This window comes from Carlito syrichta, unplaced genomic scaffold (assembly GCF_000164805.1).
Source record: "Carlito syrichta isolate Samal-C Ts95f unplaced genomic scaffold, Tarsius_syrichta-2.0.1 Scaffold308718, whole genome shotgun sequence".
Taxonomy (NCBI): Eukaryota; Metazoa; Chordata; class Mammalia; order Primates; family Tarsiidae; genus Carlito; species Carlito syrichta.
Genome location: NW_007252814.1, coordinates 85,060 through 103,783, shown reverse-complemented (window position 1 = coordinate 103,783; position 18,724 = coordinate 85,060). Strand labels below are relative to the sequence as shown.

The 18,724-nt window shown below is 43.6% G+C and overlaps 1 protein-coding gene across 1 annotated transcript in view; it reads left to right on the top strand.

Moving 5' to 3' along the window:
- Positions 1 to 445: 445 nt before the first annotated feature.
- The window catches only part of RFT1 (RFT1 homolog), a 36,038-nt gene continuing 17,759 nt past the window's right edge, over positions 446 to 18,724 (top strand). The window contains exons 1-7 of the mRNA XM_008065658.2: positions 446 to 543; positions 3,795 to 3,880; positions 5,648 to 5,764; positions 7,356 to 7,545; positions 8,424 to 8,525; positions 10,286 to 10,423; positions 17,187 to 17,265. Coding sequence (XP_008063849.1) covers positions 481 to 543; positions 3,795 to 3,880; positions 5,648 to 5,764; positions 7,356 to 7,545; positions 8,424 to 8,525; positions 10,286 to 10,423; positions 17,187 to 17,265 — 775 coding nt within the window. The 5' untranslated portion in view covers positions 446 to 480. The remainder of the gene's footprint in view (positions 544 to 3,794; positions 3,881 to 5,647; positions 5,765 to 7,355; positions 7,546 to 8,423; positions 8,526 to 10,285; positions 10,424 to 17,186; positions 17,266 to 18,724) is intronic.

Sequence of the window (18,724 nt, the reverse complement as noted above, 5' to 3'; positions counted from 1 at the left end):
GGGCTTCAGTTCGTTCTCTCTAAAATGGGGACAATTTCAGTCTAGTCTAAGCCCAAGGGTCTGTGGCTAAGATTTGTAGGCAAAGGACAATGGCAAAAGTCTTATTAACTAGGCCAGTGAGAAGTTTGTTCCCCTTATGGCAGATGAGGCCAGGGAATTTCGTGTTTCTTGGTTTGAGGTTAAAAGCGTCAGAAAAAAGGCTTTGGCGCATCTTTTAGTACTGGCCACAGTATTTCGCTTACTTGGGACAGAAAGGTATAGATAGACATCACACAACCCAGCAAAACAGGGAAAACAGGCAGTGACACAGCAACACAGCCACCGAAGCCAGGCCCTCTTAAAGGGCTGGAACATCTTGTGCCCCGCCCCGCTGTCTCAAGACCACCAATCAGCGAACGAATCGCTCCGTGACGCCATCGCCTGGCGACTGAGTCAGACAGCTGCAGCACTTCCCGGTGGCTGAACCTGGGCGCCGAGGCCATGGGCAGCCAGGAGGTGCTGGGCCAGGCGGCCCGGCTGGCCTCCTCCGGTCTCCTCCTGCAGGTACTCTCCGCCCGGCAGGCCTCACCTTGTACTGCAACCAGGATTTCACGGTGGGGGAGGAGGGAGTCGGCGCCGGGGCCCTTGAGAACCTGCTCCGGAGCTGAACTAGTCCTGACGCAGACCCAGCTATGGGAAAGGGAGTCGACCCGAGACGGTAGCGGCAGTGAGGGGCGCCTGAACCCGGAGTTGGGAGCCTGCATGCGGAGTCTTAACTGGGTGACTGCAAACAAGCCACTTCATTCTGAGCGTTATATTTCCCGTGTGGCAGTAGGAGAGGGTTAGATCAGGTGCCCGGGAGAGGAAATTGGTGTTTCGTGTTCGACAATCTTATTTTTAAGGCAAGGGGTTCATTTCTTTCATGCCCTACCCTGACCCTCAAACACCTTCCTCTAACTCTGACTCTCACTGACTTCAGAGAGACCATATAGCATAGCTAAGAACAAGGATCTGGGCTGAGGCAGGCCTGGATTGGAATCATGTACTTGCTGCGAGACCGAGGATCCTAAGCTCCTTATTGGTAACATGGGGATTATAATATGTAGTATCTAGTTTATAAGACTGCTGCAAGGATTCATTGGGACTATTCAAATAAATGCACTTAACACTGTACCTGGCTCTTAGTATACACTTAATAAACGTTGACTGTATCTTCCTTCTGTTTGTGTAACTTTGGATAGGTCATTTCCCCTTCTTGGCCCTGATTTTTGTCATCTTCCGATATGATACATGCCAGTCAGTCTAAATGGTGTCTAAAGATTTTTCAGTCTTAGAAGCTGGCCATTTTATGTCAAGTGGTTCAATTCAGTTTATCTTTGTGTTACTCTTGAGCCAGTCAATCCTACTGCTTGAATCTACCCTCTTTATCTTAGAGCGGCACTTAGAGGTTAGGAAAAAGAGCCAAGCCAACTGGGGCTCGAGTTTGAGGCTTGTCTCTTGCTAGATGCTCTCCCTTGGAATAATTGCTTGACTTCTTTGAGCATCAGTTTCCTCATCTTAAATGAGAACAATAGTTAGGAAGATTAGATGAAATCATGCCTGTTAAGTGCCAGGCACATCACAAGTACTTAATAAATGTTAGCTGTTTTTATTAGGATAATAAGGATTTTTTTGGTTTTATTTATTTATTTAGAGACAGGTTCTCACTGTCACCCCAGTGAGAGTACAATGACACAAACATAGCTGACTGCAACCTCAAACTCCTGGGCTCAAGTGATCCTCCTGCCTTAGCTTTTTGAGTAGCTAGGGCTACAGGAGTACACCATCACACCGACTAAAGGATTTTTTAAATAGTCAATGTAGGAATGAAAAGAGATAATCTACGTAAAACATGTAGATGTGTGCCTTGCATATGATATGTGCTTGATAAACCTTAGGCATTCTTCACCCTAAATTACAGGCTGAGCCACCAAGATTAACCTAGGTTTTTTTATTCTTTCTGTTTCATAACATGAATACCTGTTTGCGTTCAGTGCTTTATCCACAATGTTGGTTTTTCAACTTTTGATAATACCTTACTACCCAACTTGGCTTCATAAAAAGAAAACAAGTTGTAGCAGAAAACACATTGAACTAGGAGTTAGGTGGCATACCTGTATGGTTAAGCTGGGTCATTTGCTTGCTATATGACATTGGGCAAATTACTTCACTGAGTTTTACTTGCTTCTTGCACAGCATTAACCTGTTTTGTTTTGTTTTTTTTGAGTCAGAGTCTCTGTTGCCCAGGCTGGAGTGCAGTGGCATGCTCATGGCCACCCCAGTGTCAACCTGCTGGGCTCTGGCGATCCTTCTGCCTCTCAGCCTTCCAAGTAACTGGAACTACAGGCACGTGCTACCATGCCCAGCTAATTTTCTTGATTTATTGCAGAGATGAGGTCTCACCAAGTTGCCCAGGCTGGTCTCGACCTCCTGGGCTCAGACAATCCTCTTGCCTCGGCCCCCCAAAGTGCTGGGATTACAGGCTTGAGCCACTGTGCTTGGTTGTTTTTAAGGGGCAATGATTACAGATGTGAAAGTTTTTTTTTTTTTTTTTGAGACAGTGTATTGCTTTGTCACACAGGCTGGAGTGCAGTGGTGCAATCATAGCTCATTGTAACTTTGAATTCCTGGACTCCTGCAGTCCCTCCCACCTCAGCTTTCAGAGTAGCTAGGACTACAAGCATGTACCACCACGCCTGGCTAATTTTTTATAACTAATTTTTGTAGATATAGGGTCTTACTATGTTGCCCAGACTGGTCTTGAACTCCTGGTCTCAAGCAGTCTTCCCTCCTTGGCTTCCAAAGCACTAGGATTATAGCCATGAGCCACCATACCAGGCCTATTTTATATCATCTTATTATTGCAGTTGTTGTTTAAAAGGTATTTCAGCTTCTCTCTGGAAAGGGGCAAGTATTTAATAAAGAAATATGTTTTCTGTTTTCTAATTGAGAAAACAAAAGTCCAAAGAGAAATGTCATTCTTAAAATCTCTAGATTCCAAGGAAGAGAAATTAGACCCCATGGTTTCTGTTGAATCTGCTGTACCCTGAAGTCTTCTACTTGCCAAGCATGTGCTATTTCTAAACAGGCTGGAAGGTTTCAGCCAGGGAGCTAGGCAAAGTGAACCACTAACTAGAATTCTTCCTGGAGTGCTTGACTTTGAACCTTAAGAAATTCAGCCAGGCTTGGTGGCTCAGCCTGTAATGCCAGCAGTTTGGGAGACTGAGGTAAGTGGATTGCCCGAGCCCGCAGGTTTGAGACCCCCCCACCCCCGCCCCGGGCAACTTAGTAAGACCTCATCTCTACGATAAATAAAAAAAATTAGCCAAGCGTGGTAGCACACACCTGTAGTTCCAGGTACTTAGAAGGCTGAGGCAGAAAGATCTCCAGAGCCCAGCAGTCGAGGCTGCGGTAGCCAAAAGCGTGCCACTGCACTCTAGTCTGGGCGACAGAGTGAGACTCCAACTCAAAAACACAACAAAACAAAACAAAGAAATGCAGTGAATCTTTCCAACCTCCCTCTTCTCTCATCAGTAAATTAGGGAGACATCCAAGTGCCTTCAGGGTTTCTTTGACCACTGCATAGGAATGCCGAGAGATCCCAAGGAATGGAATTTCAGAAGAAATGCAGACAGGTTGAGTGTCTTAGGGGAAAGTCTCCATGGCAAAGCTGTTGTATGTCATGACATCAGCTTAGGAAGAGCAGCCAGATTGTTCTCATTTCAGCAAAGTAAACACTTCTAACGAAATTTCTTATTATTTTTCTTTTTTTATAGGTGTTATTTCGATTGATCACCTTTGTCTTGAATGCGTTTATTCTTCGCTTCCTATCAAAGGAAATCATTGGTGTAGTGAATGTAAGGTATGAGGGATCACACCCTGACATTGTCCACAGTTCACATCCCTAGCCAGGTTTTCTTCATACTCTGTACTTGTGTGTCCCCCTCGGGTTTTAGAAACTTGGCCCTTTACCAGGAGCAGAGTGTTTTAGCAGAGGACTGAGAAGTGTGCAGTGGTGGGGGATGAGCAGTTGATGTTGCTTTTAATGGATTCACGAAGTGCTTTCCATTAGCAGTCTCCAAACACACATCTCACTGCCAGCTGTTCCGGTTTTCCTGCTCTTAGAACCCAGGAGGAGAGTGGGAGTAATTCATTGCAAACCCCCTCTTGGGCATAATCCTGTTTTTGTCCTTCTGACAGCAAAGGAGGCAGAACTTCTGCAGTTCGTGAGGATGTGCTTCATAATTGCAGGACTGGAGAAGCCCCTTTCTCCCCTCCTTGGTGATTTTGTAATTGGGATATAGTGACTGGGATGAGAGCTGGAGTCCTTGTCGTGCATTCCTTGGAAGGTGTTGGAAAGTTGGCTTGTCGTTTAGACTTAGGTTGTTTCTTCTACTTACCTTTTTCTGTTCAAGGACACCCACACATATTTTGTGTTCACAAATTACACAATGTATAAGAAATGACGAGCGTGCTCAGAATAGCTCAGCTTCTCAGGTGTGTCTTCATGTCCTGATAAGCAAGACAGTATGTACTAGACAGCATTTCATATCTAATACTTACCAAACATATGCTCTTGGCTCTGATCTCAGAGCTTAGTGGCAGTTCTCAAACTTCGATGAGCAGAGGAAGCCTGTGGGGAGCTTTGCACTAGTAGGGCTGAGGAAGGGCCCAGGAATCTGCATTTTACAAGCTCCTCAGGTGATTTTGAAGCAAAGACCATACTTGGAGAAATACTGTTTTAAAATGGAAGTTATAAAATGGCAATAATCGTTTAAAAAAAAAAAAAGGCAGGAAGGAAGTGGGCCGAATCCTATTAGGGATTCGGATTTTTCTCTCCATGCAGCCTTCCTGAGATTAGTAGGTCTGTACTTTAGACAACCCTTGTCTGACCTGCACTCCTACTTAAGGTTTTGTTCTGTCTCCTCATTTGCAGTGTTCGACAGAGGCATTGGATAGCAGGCTAATCCTTAAGACAACCTCAGAGACCTTACCCCTAGGCCATCCCCTCTCTGACTTCATCCAGACTGCTGCCTGTTGAGGAAGGGAAATCTCACCTACATCCAAAGAGATGAAGGAGGGTTCACCTAGGTACTGCCCACCTGAGAGTGTACCCAGGCAAGCCTTGCCCATCTTGCAGTCCATCTTGGCAGCAGCCTCTGTAAGGTTGTCAGCCTTATTGTCTGTCTTGAAATTCTTTTGGCCAGAACCTCCATTCAGTAGAGCCTTAGTTTTTCTCACAGGATCTGTCAAGTTACTAGTCTCAGTGTGACCACGAGGTCCCTTTGCTGTGTGGGATTATAGTCTTGTCTTTTTCTCTTCCTTGTGGTCAGGGCCACACCTCTGCTTCTAGCTACAAAGGTTGGAGGCTTTGGGGGCCACTGCAGCAGCTTCTATCCCACATGTAACTATAGGCACACACACTCAGGAATCTCTTGTTTGGTTCTTGACTCTGTTGTTCTCATGGTTCAAACTTATTCAGGGGAATCCTATAAGAGCTCACTGTCCTTGGCATTACTACCAGTGGTTTTTGACAAGACCTTATCTCCTTCCTGTTGCTGGAAAAATCCCAGAAGTTCTCTTTATGAAAAAACTGGAGACCTTGCTGATTCCTGCTTTTCTTTTTCAGGCTAACACTACTTTACTCAACCACCATTTTCCTGGCCAGAGAGGCCTTCCGCAGAGCATGTCTCAGTGGGGGCGTCCAAAGAGACTGGAACCAGACACTCAATCTCTTGTGGCTAACGTGAGTTGTGCTTTCAGGAAGGCAAGTGTAGTGAGTATTGTAAATGAAACAGCAACGCCTGCCTAAAGCTGAAATGTCTCCAGATTGGGTTTTGTGGTGGGTTTCTTGGGACTAGGCATGTGGCAGGAAGGAAACAGTGTTTATGTTGAAGGAGCTTCTTGGTTCCTTTCCTCTCTGGATGTCCAGGCACAAGGAAGAGGTTTTGGATTTGGCTTTCTGGGCCAGCTTTCTAGCTCTAGTTCCATCCTCTTTGGAGGTTGTTTATGCTGTTTCTAATCACCACTCTGGGCCCTACTTGGCCTGTGCACAGTGTTTGCCCTATAGTATCTTTTTGTTTTTTTACCCCAGACAGGATCTCACTCTGTCACCAGACTGGGGTGCAGTGACATGATCATGGCTCGTTGCAGCATCAACCTCCTGGCCTCAAGTAGTCCTCCCACCTCAGCCTCCCAAGTAACTGGGACTATAGGTGCATGCCACCACACCCAGCTAATTTTTAAATTTTTTGTAGAAATAGAGCCTCACTATGTTGACTGGTCTCAAAACTCCTGGCTATAACCATCCTCCTACCTTGGCCTTCCAAAGTGCTGGGATCACAGGCATAAGCCACTAAGCCCAACCAAATCTTTTGAGCTTTTAACAACCACTTAGACTTAGTATTTTTGAAAGCCTCTCAGAGGCTTCATTATATATTTCTTCAATTTGTTATGTGATTTCAGTTCTGAATCTTTTAGAACATTCTTGAAGACCTAGTACATCAGCTAAAAATTGTAATGGCTTTCCTTCAACTAGATCCCTGTGGGAGGGCGGGGGAGTACTGGTGGTTGAGGTTGTTTCCCAATGCTGTCCTTGCATAACTACTTATTGCCTCACAGAAATGACTGTCATAATGGCTGGTAGGTGTTCATTTTATTAGAAAAATGACTGCTAACCACTCAGTCATATTTAAGTGCTCTGTGATACCCATGTGAAAGGATACTGAGCATTGGTCTCTTGGTTATTTGGGGTGCACGAACCAGCTGTACACAGTCTATCAGTCATTCTACGTAAGCACACAAAAGACCTTTTCTTTCTGGGAACTTTGCTTATTGAGTCAGTATGTATAACTCAGTGAACAGGAGTGCAGGCTTTGGAGTTAGATCGGGACTGGCTCCTGCTTCTGCTCTTGATTATCTGTTTATGGCCTTGGCCAGATTACCTAGTGCTTGTCAGCTTCAGTTTACTCATCTTTTTTTTTTTTTAATAAATGTAAGGGGTACAAGTGCAGTTTTGTTATTGATATATTGCACAATGGTAAAGCCTGGGATTTTAGTGTATCTGTCACCCAAGTAATGCACATTGTACCCATTAAGTAATTTCTCATCCCTCACCCCCTCCCACCTCCTCATCTTTTATATGGAGAGAATGATGGAGGATCATTGTGAGATGTCAGTGAGATAAAGGGCATGGTACCAGGCATGTACTTAGTGCCTTAATAGGTGGTAACTGTTCTTATTATGACATTTTTCTGTTCAATTTATATTTGAATTTATTTTAATGTATATTTATATTTATTTAAAATTTAGTGAAATGTTTTTATTCCCTCTTCCAGTGTCCCCCTGGGAATCTTTTGGTCCTTGTTCCTGGGCTGGGTCTGGTTACAGTTGCTTGAAGTACCCAATCCTAATGTCGTCCCCCACTATGGACCTGGAGTGGTGCTGTTTGGTTTCTCAGCAGTGGTGGAGCTTCTAGGAGAGCCTTTCTGGGTCTTGGCACAAGCACATATGTTCATCAGGCTCAAGGTTAGTGTGCCTTCTGCTGGGAGTGGAAAATGTGAAGAATAAGTGAAAGAATTTTTAAAAAAATAATTTTATAGGAGACAATGATTTTTCCAAACTTGTATTTAAAAAAGTATTTGGAAAAAGGTAACAAAGCAGTTAAGTTTATTCACTTAAATTTGTCAGATGGTCTAGGCTAAAGTTTACCTCTGCTATACTATAACGAAAAACAGGTTTGCTAACAAGGAAGTTCTTAGTTCAAGTCAGAATTTAGGAGAACTGTAAAGGTTTTCTCAGTTTTCTAGTGATTCTATCTAGTTGTATACTGATATTAACTTCATCATTTAAAATACATTATTTGATACATACAAAAGACTACATATAAGCTGAGCGTGATGGCTCACACCTGTAATCCCAGCACTTTGGGAGACAGAGGTGAGAGGGTTGCCTGAGCCCAGGAGTTCGAGACAGTCTGGGCAAACTGACAAGCCCTCATCTCTACAATAAATCAAAAAATTAGCCGGACATGTTGGCACGTGCCTGTAGTTCTAGCTGCTTGAAAGATTGAGGTGGAAGTATCGCCTGAGCCCAGTAGGTCGGGGATGTGGTAGCTGTGAGTGTGCCACTGTATTCCAGCTTGGGCAACAGAGTGAGACTCCGACTCAAAAAAAAAAAAAAAAAAAAAAAGACTACACATTATAGGTCAATCTCAAACATAATATACTGAAGCTCCATGAGCCTACTGCCCTGCCTAAGGAGTAAAGCATTACCAACACTGTATCTTGCTGTGTGCCCCACCCACCTCCAAGATAAACACCACCCTGAATTTTCTGTTTGTCATTCCTTTTCATCTTTACTTTTTGATAATATTTACCAAGTGCAACTTTACCACGTGTTTGCAGGTGATCGCTGAGAGCCTATCAGTAATCCTGAAGAGTGTCCTGACTGCTTTTCTTGTGCTGTGGTTGCCTCACTGGGGACTGTACATTTTCTCTTTGGCCCAGGTAGGAGTCATGGCTTTTAACTTTTTATATAATCTATGTTTCTCCATCTGTTTTTTTCTTCTTGTTCCTGCTATTGTGTGGTTTGCATTGGCAATACCTGTGCACGTGGGGAAAAATAGAAGTACTATAAGGCTAGTCTTGATGTTGTCGTCCTCTGGCTACCAGGTCCATCCTGTCCCATACACCAATACCACTGGTGTCCCAGGGACCTGATAAGGGCAACACACTTGGCTTCGTTGTCAAACATCATCAACCTCTTTTCGATGTACAGTGGGCAGTCCTGTATCAGACTGGTCTTTGACGGTCTGACAGTCTTATGGAGGAGAAAAAAAACAGTAAAGGTGAGAATCAAATTACACGTGCATTGTTTCCCCTGGATTTTCAATCAGTTGTTTGCAGAATAGGAGGAAACTCTGCTAAGCCTGTTTTAAACTTAGATTGAAATCTCACATAATTCAGAGGACACGGATAAAGTCAGAGCAGGTATGTTGTCAGTCTTGGCAATTTTGGCTACATTTCCATCTCATCATTTTCTAATTCTAGTTAGTATTCTATTTCTAATACAAATATAATTAGAGTACAAGTGTTATTTTTAAAAATAAAATTAAAGAGCAGAACATCTTATAATGCAAAGCAGTCTGTAGTTTTCGTTGTAAATTTTTTTGTAAAGATGGGGCCTTGCTATGTTGCTGAGACTGGTCTTGAACTCCTGGACTCAAGAAATCTTCTCACCTCACCCTCCCAAAGTGCTGGGATTACAGGTGTGAGCCACTGTGGCCAGCCTGTAGTTTTCATCAGTGTGTAGAAAAACAAATTAAGGTTCTTAGTAATGATTTATGTGAAAGGGTATTTGTCATAGACGATGTTGACATCAGGTGGTGTGGCTCACAGCAATGTTGCTGGTGTTTTAAGGGCTGAAGCATGAAAAAAGGATGGATGGAAGGTTCCATTCTCAGGTATGGTTGAGAATGGAGAGCTGGAGTCTACACCTGTTGAACTCCTCTTTCTTCTTGTCTTAGGACTTTACTGTGAGAGGAGCCTTGGTATTGTTAGGTTGCAAGAGGGTCATGGAGGTCCTAGTCCTTCTTGAGCCATTGTGTGCTCTTGTCCTCAGAAGGGAAAGGAGGTCAAAGGGAACTTGTGAAAAGGAACTCTTGGATTTTCCTCCTCAACCTGCAAACAAAACCGGTGGACTACTTCTGGCTTAAAGCCATTCTTTTGTCCTGGATGGGTGGAGGGAGAGGTGGATTCCCCTTCCCACCCTCATCCGGTAGTAGCTCTCGCCCTGCCCATGCACTGGGTGGAGAGGACCAGCAGCTCTGCTTTATAGTCATAATGTCACAGGTTTCCGGGGTTTATGGAAATTCACATAACTTCCAAGTCCATGGATACTAGCATAGTCAGGACACGTGGATTTCACAGTGTGCTATCTAGGTGCAAGAGCTGTTCCATTGGCCAAATACAAGTCTTATGAGAACTTACTAGACAGTGCTGTGGCTGTTGAGCTAGTAGAGTCTGTTGTGGAAACTGTGTTCTTCCTACCCAGAGGAACTTATGTTTTCCCAGTTAAGTGAAGTGTTTGGGAAACTTTTGCATAGAGATGCTGCAGTGGAGCTAGGTCTGAGTAAATAGTGCTATTTTCAGAGTATGAGGTGTTGCTCAATAGAAGGACAGTCAAAGGACAACTTGGCCTTTGATGCCAGAGTTATAGGCATATCTTAATTATGTCCATGTTAACATAGCTTATTTTCTTTTTTCAGCTTTTCTATACAGCAGTTCTGGTGCTCTGTTATGTTATTTATTTCACAAAGTTACTGGGTTCCCCAGAAGCAACCAAGCAACACACTCTTCCTGTCTCCAGGGTAATGGATCTATTACCCAAGATCACCAGAAGTGGAGTAAGTCATACATTTTGCCTCTTAATATTTTAATCACACATACTGATTATCCTTGAGAGAAAAAAACTGCAACTGCTTTATTGTTATAATAGTAAAAATGATTTTATAGCTATATTTATTGAGTACTTGCTGTGTGCTAGGCCAGGGTTTCTAAGTCTTTGTACTGTTGATGTTTTGGTATATAATTCTTTGTTGTAGAAACTGCCCTCTGCTTGGTAGGATGTTTAGCAGCATCTCTGATCTCTACCTACTAGAGCCAGCAGCAACCACCCCACAGCATAACACCCAAAAATGTCTCCAGACACTGCCAGATGGCCCTGGGGGGCAAAATTGTCCTAGCTGAGAACTACTGTGCTAGTCCCTACACTGAATGCTTACATGATTTATTTAATCACATGGCTTATTAATGCTTACAACAACTCAGAGAGGCTGACACTGTCATTCTTTCTACCTTAGGGCTGAGAACCTAAGGCTTATCAAATAAATATCTGCCCAAGGTGAGGGTTGGAGCCAGAATGAGAGCCTAGAGGGGCTGAAACGCCAGCAGAGCACAGACTCTCACCACCGTACCTCACTGTCTTTACTCTGCTGCGTCTTTCAGTTTTCCCTCAGTTGCCCCTTAGCACAGACAGTCCAGAGTTCTGCGAAAGCAGGACGACCCTGCAGGATCTCTCTAGCTAGGCATCAGGCTCATCTTTCAGGTGACCCACTTTCCCATCTAAACCATTGAGGATTCTAGATGCTGGTGTGTGGGGTAAAGCATAACCTTTTCTACTCAGCTCCTTCAGTCTCAGTCCATTGGACTTTTGTTTTCTGGCTCCTGTGGCGTCAGTGCTGATGTCCATGGCACTGGGGTTGCATATGTGATAATATGCCACATTGCCTCTGCTCAGGCACTTGTGACTGCTCTGTGCTGGGTGCCTTCCCTTCTTTCCATACTTGCCTGCTTGCCAGATATGGTGGTAAGGCGTCAACTGGACTCTCCTTATTCCTCTTTTGTGATTACTTGAAAAGTAGTAAAGTATGTGGGACTTAAGTCTTAGCACTTATGGAATCCTGTTATACAACTTCTCAAGAAAAACTTGATACTGTGTATCAAAGCCAGGTATGTTCTCATTTGTCTATTCTGATCAACTAGATCTTACCTTTGGCCTAAATCCACAGGATAGTTTTGGATACTACTGTGCCTCACCTGTAGGCTTAAGCAGTTAGGACTTGGGATCACTTCTCAAGCCCAGGGCTTCAGCTGTCTGCCCACAGTGCAGGTCTGAGAGCGCAGAAAAGTTCCTCCTCCACTGAGTGCTCACTGGTGCCTGCCTGTACCCAACCTGGAAGCTTTTCACACTGGGCCAGTCCCTGTGCCCCAATGATATTTTGGAAAGGATCATTTGAACCATTAATATAAACAAAGAGAGAAGGTAATAAAAAGAGTCTATCAAGTATTTATTAAACCTTGTGTGGGCTCAGAACTCTGAGCTTCAGTTTATCTATCAATTGGGGGTAATAATAGTACCTCCCTTCTGAGGCTGTTTGAGAACCTGATGAGATGGGGCATATAAGGTCTTAACTTTGTGGCACAAGTGGGTATCCCTAAGTGACAGCTGATATCACCAGTACTACACTGCTGCTCTGAGAGCAGAGCTGGCTCCAGGGAGCACCTAACCAGGCAGACACTGGTAGCACTGGTGTAATAGCTCAGTAGTTTAATCTAACAGTCTACCCTGAAAACGCCCATGCCCATACTGCCAGGACAGAAGCCCTGATCATGAGAAGATTGTGTTTATCTGTCATACACAGTGGTACCATTTCTGCTGACAAACAGTAAGAGCATAGCCCTATGTTTGGTGCTATCTAGGGTACAGATATTTAGAGAGTTGATTCCTGGGCCTCAGGAGTTTTCCATGGATTTGGGAGGCCCCATGTATAGATCTGAAGCCTGCAGGACTCTCCCTAGACCTCAGGGTCTTCATTTTTAGAGTGAGATTGCTGGCGTACATGATCTGTGAGACCCCCTCTGAAGAATTCTGGATTTTCATGAAAGCATTTGAACGCAGACAAAGAGCCGTTTATGATAACTGCCATTGACTATGTTTTCTGTGCCAGGTGCTACACCAAGCTCTTTACATGGATTTTTTTCATTTAATCCTTATAGTAACCATATGAGATAAACACTGTTGTCTCCATTTTACAAATGTGAAAACTGAGGTTCAGAGTATTTAAGTAACTACCAAAAATTACACAGCTAGTTTTGGATCCACTTCTCTCTAACTTCTGTCTGTGGACTAACTTTGATCTATGTGGTTAACCTCTATGTTATATAGTCTTCAAAAGGAAATTGGCTTATTACCCATGATAGCTATTTATTAAAGACTGGGAAGTTCCACGTAGAACAATTCATCATTCTGGTTTATTATTTTAAAAAAAGAAAAGAGGCCAGATGCAGTGGCTCACACCTATAATCTCAGCACTTTAAGAGGCTGAGGCGGGAGGATTGCAGGAATTTAAGATCAGCCTGGGCAACATAGGGAGACCCTGTCTCCACAGACAAAACATTTTTAAAAATTAACCAGGCATGGTAGCATGTGCTTAGAGTCCCAACTACTTGGAAGGCTAGGTGGGAGGATTGCTTAAGCCAGGAGTTTGAGACTACAGTGAGCTATGATGACATCTGTGAATAGCCACTATATTCCAACCTAGGTGACAGAGTAAGACACTGTCTCTCAGAAAAAAGAGAGAGAGAGAAAGGAAAGAAATGAGATAAATCTGAATGCAGTGTATGACTTTGCCACAGGCAACATGCCTGACTTGACTCCCCAGAGAAACTTCCTGCACTGGAGATTCCTTTATTTGAAACTGATCAAGCAATTGCATTCAAAATCAGTTTGGCCTGATTGTGAGATTTTCCTTCTTGTTCTTATAAAATTCCATCTTCTTTAAAGATATGTATTTAGCTTTATACTAAGTTAATAATACCTTACATAATGGCTTTTATATTCATTGACATTTCTGAGGGATTTAGTATGAGAGATATGCTAATATTTAAGGAAAGCTGAGGAATTGGACACAGCAACCATGTATTAAGCATTAGTATATTTTAAGCACTGCATCAGGTGTCTTGAGTGAGGTCCCTGCACTCCGAACTTGCATTGTGATGGCAAGATAGGATGTATATTCTACTGTGTAACAAGACAGTGTGTGTGTCTAGTGTTAACAAAATAGAATCACAGAGGAAGGACAGCCAGTTCCATCTGGGAGCATCCAGGAAGACATTGTGGAAGAAGCTGCTTTTGAGCTGGACCTGGACACATGCGTGGGCAGAGATGAAACGTGTATGTATGGTGAAATGGGCATTTGAGACTGTAGGAAGGAAGAACATTTGCTCCGGACCTATTATGTTCCCATTATTGTGTTGGAATTAGGAACACAGAGATGGCTAGGGTACTTGGGTTGAATGGACAGCTGGGGAAAGAAGAGGAAAAAAAGGTGGAAGGAGGCTGTTAAAGGAGGTAAACCCAACCTGCAGGGCTGGAACCAGGTGGTGGCAGCCTCAGTGCCATGGAATTTGAGCTTACTTCAGGGGCAGTGGAGCCTGGTGAAAGGTTATTGGACAGGGCCATAATCTAATTGTCTGTGTTGAGGAGCTTGACATCTGTTACAGATTTATAGTGTCTCATTTTCTCTCATTCAATTCTCATGCCAGCTCCATGAGATTAGACTTCTTATCCTATTTTGCAGATGAGAAAACCAAGGCTTAGTAAGGTTAAGTATCTTACCCATGGCCTTTGCACTGATAAGTCAAGAAGCTGCACTTTGAGCCCCAGTCTACAAACTTAACTCCAAAACTCAAACCTACAGAGAAGGATGGGCTAGAGAAAAAGCTGGAAGAAAAAAATAAAACCTATTAGGAGGCTGTAGTATTTGTACAGGTGAGAAAGGATGAGGACAGGGGAGGGAGAATGGATGAAATGGGAGAATGGACAAGGCTGGCAGAGTCGATAGCCCTGAAATGACTGGGGTAGGTGGGGCAAGAGGGAGAGGAGGAAGTGCTGTGTGGACTGGTGGAGGTAACGGAGGGCAAGAGACAGGACCGTGACTTCACACTCCCCAGTGAGTGACTTGTCAGTGCGGTGGCAATGTGACTGATCAGATCATCCTGAGTCAGAAGAGTTTGGCAAGTGAATGAGTGTCTCAGGTGAAAACACAGTGAGCTCCTGAGTTCTGATCCCAGACCTTCCCATGAGCTACTGTTTATCACCTTTCCCTACCCAAGCCTCAGTTTTTCCATCAGTACAGTGAGACAGTGGAACGGCTTGTTAGGGGATGCTGGAGAAATTCACATCCATTTAGACCAGCCAGCAGTACCAATCCAGCTCTTATGAAATAGGCCTCTTGAAACCACACCACATGGTGAGCCCATGTTGAGCATCCATTCTGAATAGAAAAAGTTCACAGAGCGTGCATCCTCTCTCCTACCACTTAGCCCAGGACTCTGAAAAGAACCCCTCTCCAGATTGGACTTCCTGCCTCTGTCCTTAATGAACACTTTAGCAAGCAGTGTGGCCATTCCTTCTGAACCGCAGGCCACTTAGCTGAAGGCATTAGGAGAAAGGAATCCTCAAGCAAGAACTTTTCAGATTAGATATACTGTCGGGATTTCACTCTCCTAAAGAACTTTCTCTTTAAGGAGCGCAATCATCTTCCCAAATCCGTTCATAACCTATAGCAAGTAGGCTTCGTGAGAGCCTCATGGACAAGCTGTAGCTTTTCACTTCAAAATGAGCATACGTACAGTTTCATAGACCCCTCAGAGGTCCACCATATCCTGACCGGGTCAAGGAGCAACATTAGAGGGAAGGTGCTGAAGCTGACTTGTGTAGTAGGTGGCCGAAGATGACATGGTCCCCAGTGCCCTCTAGTGGTGTGAAGGTGTCTGGTGCACTTTCTTCTGGGGAAAGGAGAGATGACCTGTTTAAACATCTTGTGGCCCAGTTTCCTTCTCATTGGGGAAGAGTTGCTCCAGGGCTAGAGCTACATTGGTATCTGCTCCCCTCGGTGATGCCCTGAAGGCAGCACAGTTTGAGAGGTTTCAGGCTTAGACCAAGGAGTAAGGAGATTGGTCTAGAAGTGATCTTTGCTTTCAGAGGTGCACTACATTTGCCCTGTCCTAGATAGTAGCCACCAGACACAGGTGACTATGGAGCATTTTGGAATGTGACTAGTCTGCATTGACATGAGCTATAAATACAAAAAAAACAAAACAAAACATTGGATTTCAAAGCCTTAATATGAAAAAATAGTTTTACTTTGACTACATGTTTAAATGATAATATAAATATATTATGATATTTAATAGAAACATAATGGTAATATAAACATATAAATAAAATATATTAAAACTAATTTCACGTTTCTTTTTCCTGTTCACTTTGGCTGCCGGAAAATTTAAGATTCTATTTTTTTTTTAGAGATAGGTTCACCCAGGCTGGAGTATAGTGGCTCAGTCATGGCTCATTGTGGCCTTAAACTTCTGGCTCAATTTTTAATTTTTTTGTAGAGACAGAGTCCCGCTATGTTGCCTGCTATGTTGCCTAAGCTGGTCTCAAACGCTTGGCTTCAAGCAATCCTCCCACCTTTGCCTCCCAAAGTGCTGGGATTGCAGGCATGAGCCATGACACTTAGCCTTAACATTACATTTCTACTGAATAGTGTTGCTCTACACAGATGGGCTTTGGGTCAAGAGCAGTGGCCTATGTGACTGGTGGGTTCCAGACCTGCCCTTGAGCTGACTTCCACAGTTGAGGCTGACCTTTTGGAGTGGTAGAGTGGACTTGGCCTTTGTGATTCATCCCCCTCTTCCCCAAAGAGCCCCCTGAAATCCCACCATTCAGAAGTCATAACTTTGGGTAATCACAACTTTTCAAAATGCAACTACTCTAGAATGAAGAAACTAACACCGACTGAACATTCGAGGATTGTAGGGTGCTTACTAGGTAGAAGAGAGGGCCCCAGAGAGCTACTGGAGGTAGAAAAATAGAGTCCAAGGATACTAAGTCCTGGCTGCCTTACACCTTCACTCTGTGGTCAGCTCTCTGGCTTTGAGGCCACCTGTCTCTTATAGGTTGAATTCTGTCCTACTTAAGTGCTTGCTTATCCTTAGGAAATGGGCAACTTGGTGCTCCCTGGGAGTTTTAGAAAAGCCGTATCAGAAATTTTATTTTTTCCTTTCCTCTGCCATACCAATTCTGAGTGACTTGCCTGACCTGGGAAGACTACATCTCTTTTGAAATACACATCTCCTATACTTTGTAGAAAAATAGAGTCCAAGGATACTAAGAGGGCCTTGAGTGGTTGAATACAACTTTACAGTATGAAGTACTATGTATGGAGCACAATTTATTCTGCAGCTTGGCTTATTGTATACAGTTTTTAAGGAAAGAACTGACAGTGGGCCATATGTGTTAGATGTGGTCAGTGTACTGTGAGGTGTACTGTGTGGCCTCAGAGGGGACAGCAGCAGTTCTTTAGGGGTCTCAGAGTGTGAATTTTGGGCAGGCCCCTTACAGATCTTGCCTTCATGTTTAGAGGTGTAAATTCTTTCCCTGTGCTTGTGAGATACCTTCTGTGTGCTTGAATGAGAATTCAGTGGGGACTCTCCAAGCTGGGACTTAGGGACCAGAATGAGTTTGCCTCTCATGTAGTATTGTGTTCTTGGACTTGAAAGGCCTGCAATTTTTTATTTATTGTGTTTTTATTTCTCTTCTAGGCTTTTGTTAACTGGACAGAGGCTAAATTGACTTGGAGTTTTTTCAAACAGTCTTTCTTGAAACAGATTTTGACAGAAGGTAAGTAAAAGTTCACTCTGAGCAATCAGGAGACCATAGTAGAAGGGGATTTTATAGGACTGCTGCTTATTTAAGTCCAGACCACCTGTCTAGAACCTTCTGGGTAGAAGGATTCAGAAATGGAGAGAGAATAGGGAGATATAAGGAGAGAGAAGCCAACTTTTATTTAGTTTTATATTTAAATTGTCTACTTTAAGTCTCTCCACAGTCTTGTAAGAAAGATATTGTCCCCTTATTATGAATGAAGATACTGAGGGTCTGTGAGGTTATAGAAATTCTCCAGGGTTTTACAGTAACAGAGGACACCTTAATTGGGATCCATGCCTAACTATAAAACCCCATGTTATATAATTTAAATACATTTATTATAAAAAGTATTATATCAGGCCAGGCTCGGTGACTCAGCCTGTAATCCCAGCACTTTGGGAGGCCAAGGTGAATGAATTGCCTGAGCCCGTGGGTTTGCCTGAACCCGCCTGGGCAACTTGGCGAGACCTCATCTCTACAATAAATCAAAAATTAGCCGGGCGTGGTAGCGCGCGCCTGTAGTTCCAGCTACTTGGAAGGCTGAGGCGGAAGGATCGCCAGAGCCCAGCAGGTCAAGGCTGCGGTGGTGGGGAGCGTACCACTGCACTCCAGTCTGGGCGACAGAGTGAGACTTCAACTTAAAAAAAAAAAAAAGACTTCTAAAAAAAAGACATACATTTAAGGGTTTGACAGGCACATTGAGAGTTTAGGCCATGGCAGGGCTACCCTGTGTTGGCCGTTTCTTTGAACAGCCAGAACTCAGGCTGTGACAAGTATAGGGGCTTTGAGGCCTCACCCACCACCACTGACACCGTTTTCTTGCATAGGAACTTCATGGATCCCTGCAGTGGTGACCAAGTCAAGTCTCTTGAAAACTGCACCTTAACCTTTAATTAGAATTTACTTTCCACCAAAGCCTGCTTTCATCCTAATTGAGCAAGTAGATGAACACATTTGGAATTACCTTGCTATATGACTGATGTAACTCGTCTATCAAGTGATTTCCCCATGATTTGTTCATGTTCTTCTACCCCTCTTTAGGCATTGTGAACCTAAGAAAATATTTCCTTTGTATGGCAATACACTGTGTGATTCAGGAAATCAAACTTTGATCATCTTGAGGCAGGGAGCCCCTCCAACCTAATAAAATGAGGGCCTTCCCAGGATAGAGAAAGGGTTCTCCTAGTATAGCAAGATAAAAGCCTTCCCAGAATAGTGAAAGAGTCCTTCTAAGACTAAGAGTCCCTAAGATAAGAGCTTTCTTAGAAAGACTTATGTTAGAAAGGAATGGAGCCCCCAGTCTTTAGTGTGCATATGTAACTCCACTGCAACCTTGAGCTGTAAAATACCAAGTTAGAATGTACATTACTAATATGTAAGCCTTATCGGGGGGACAAAGAAGCTAAAAATGTATCAAAGGCAATGCCCCCCT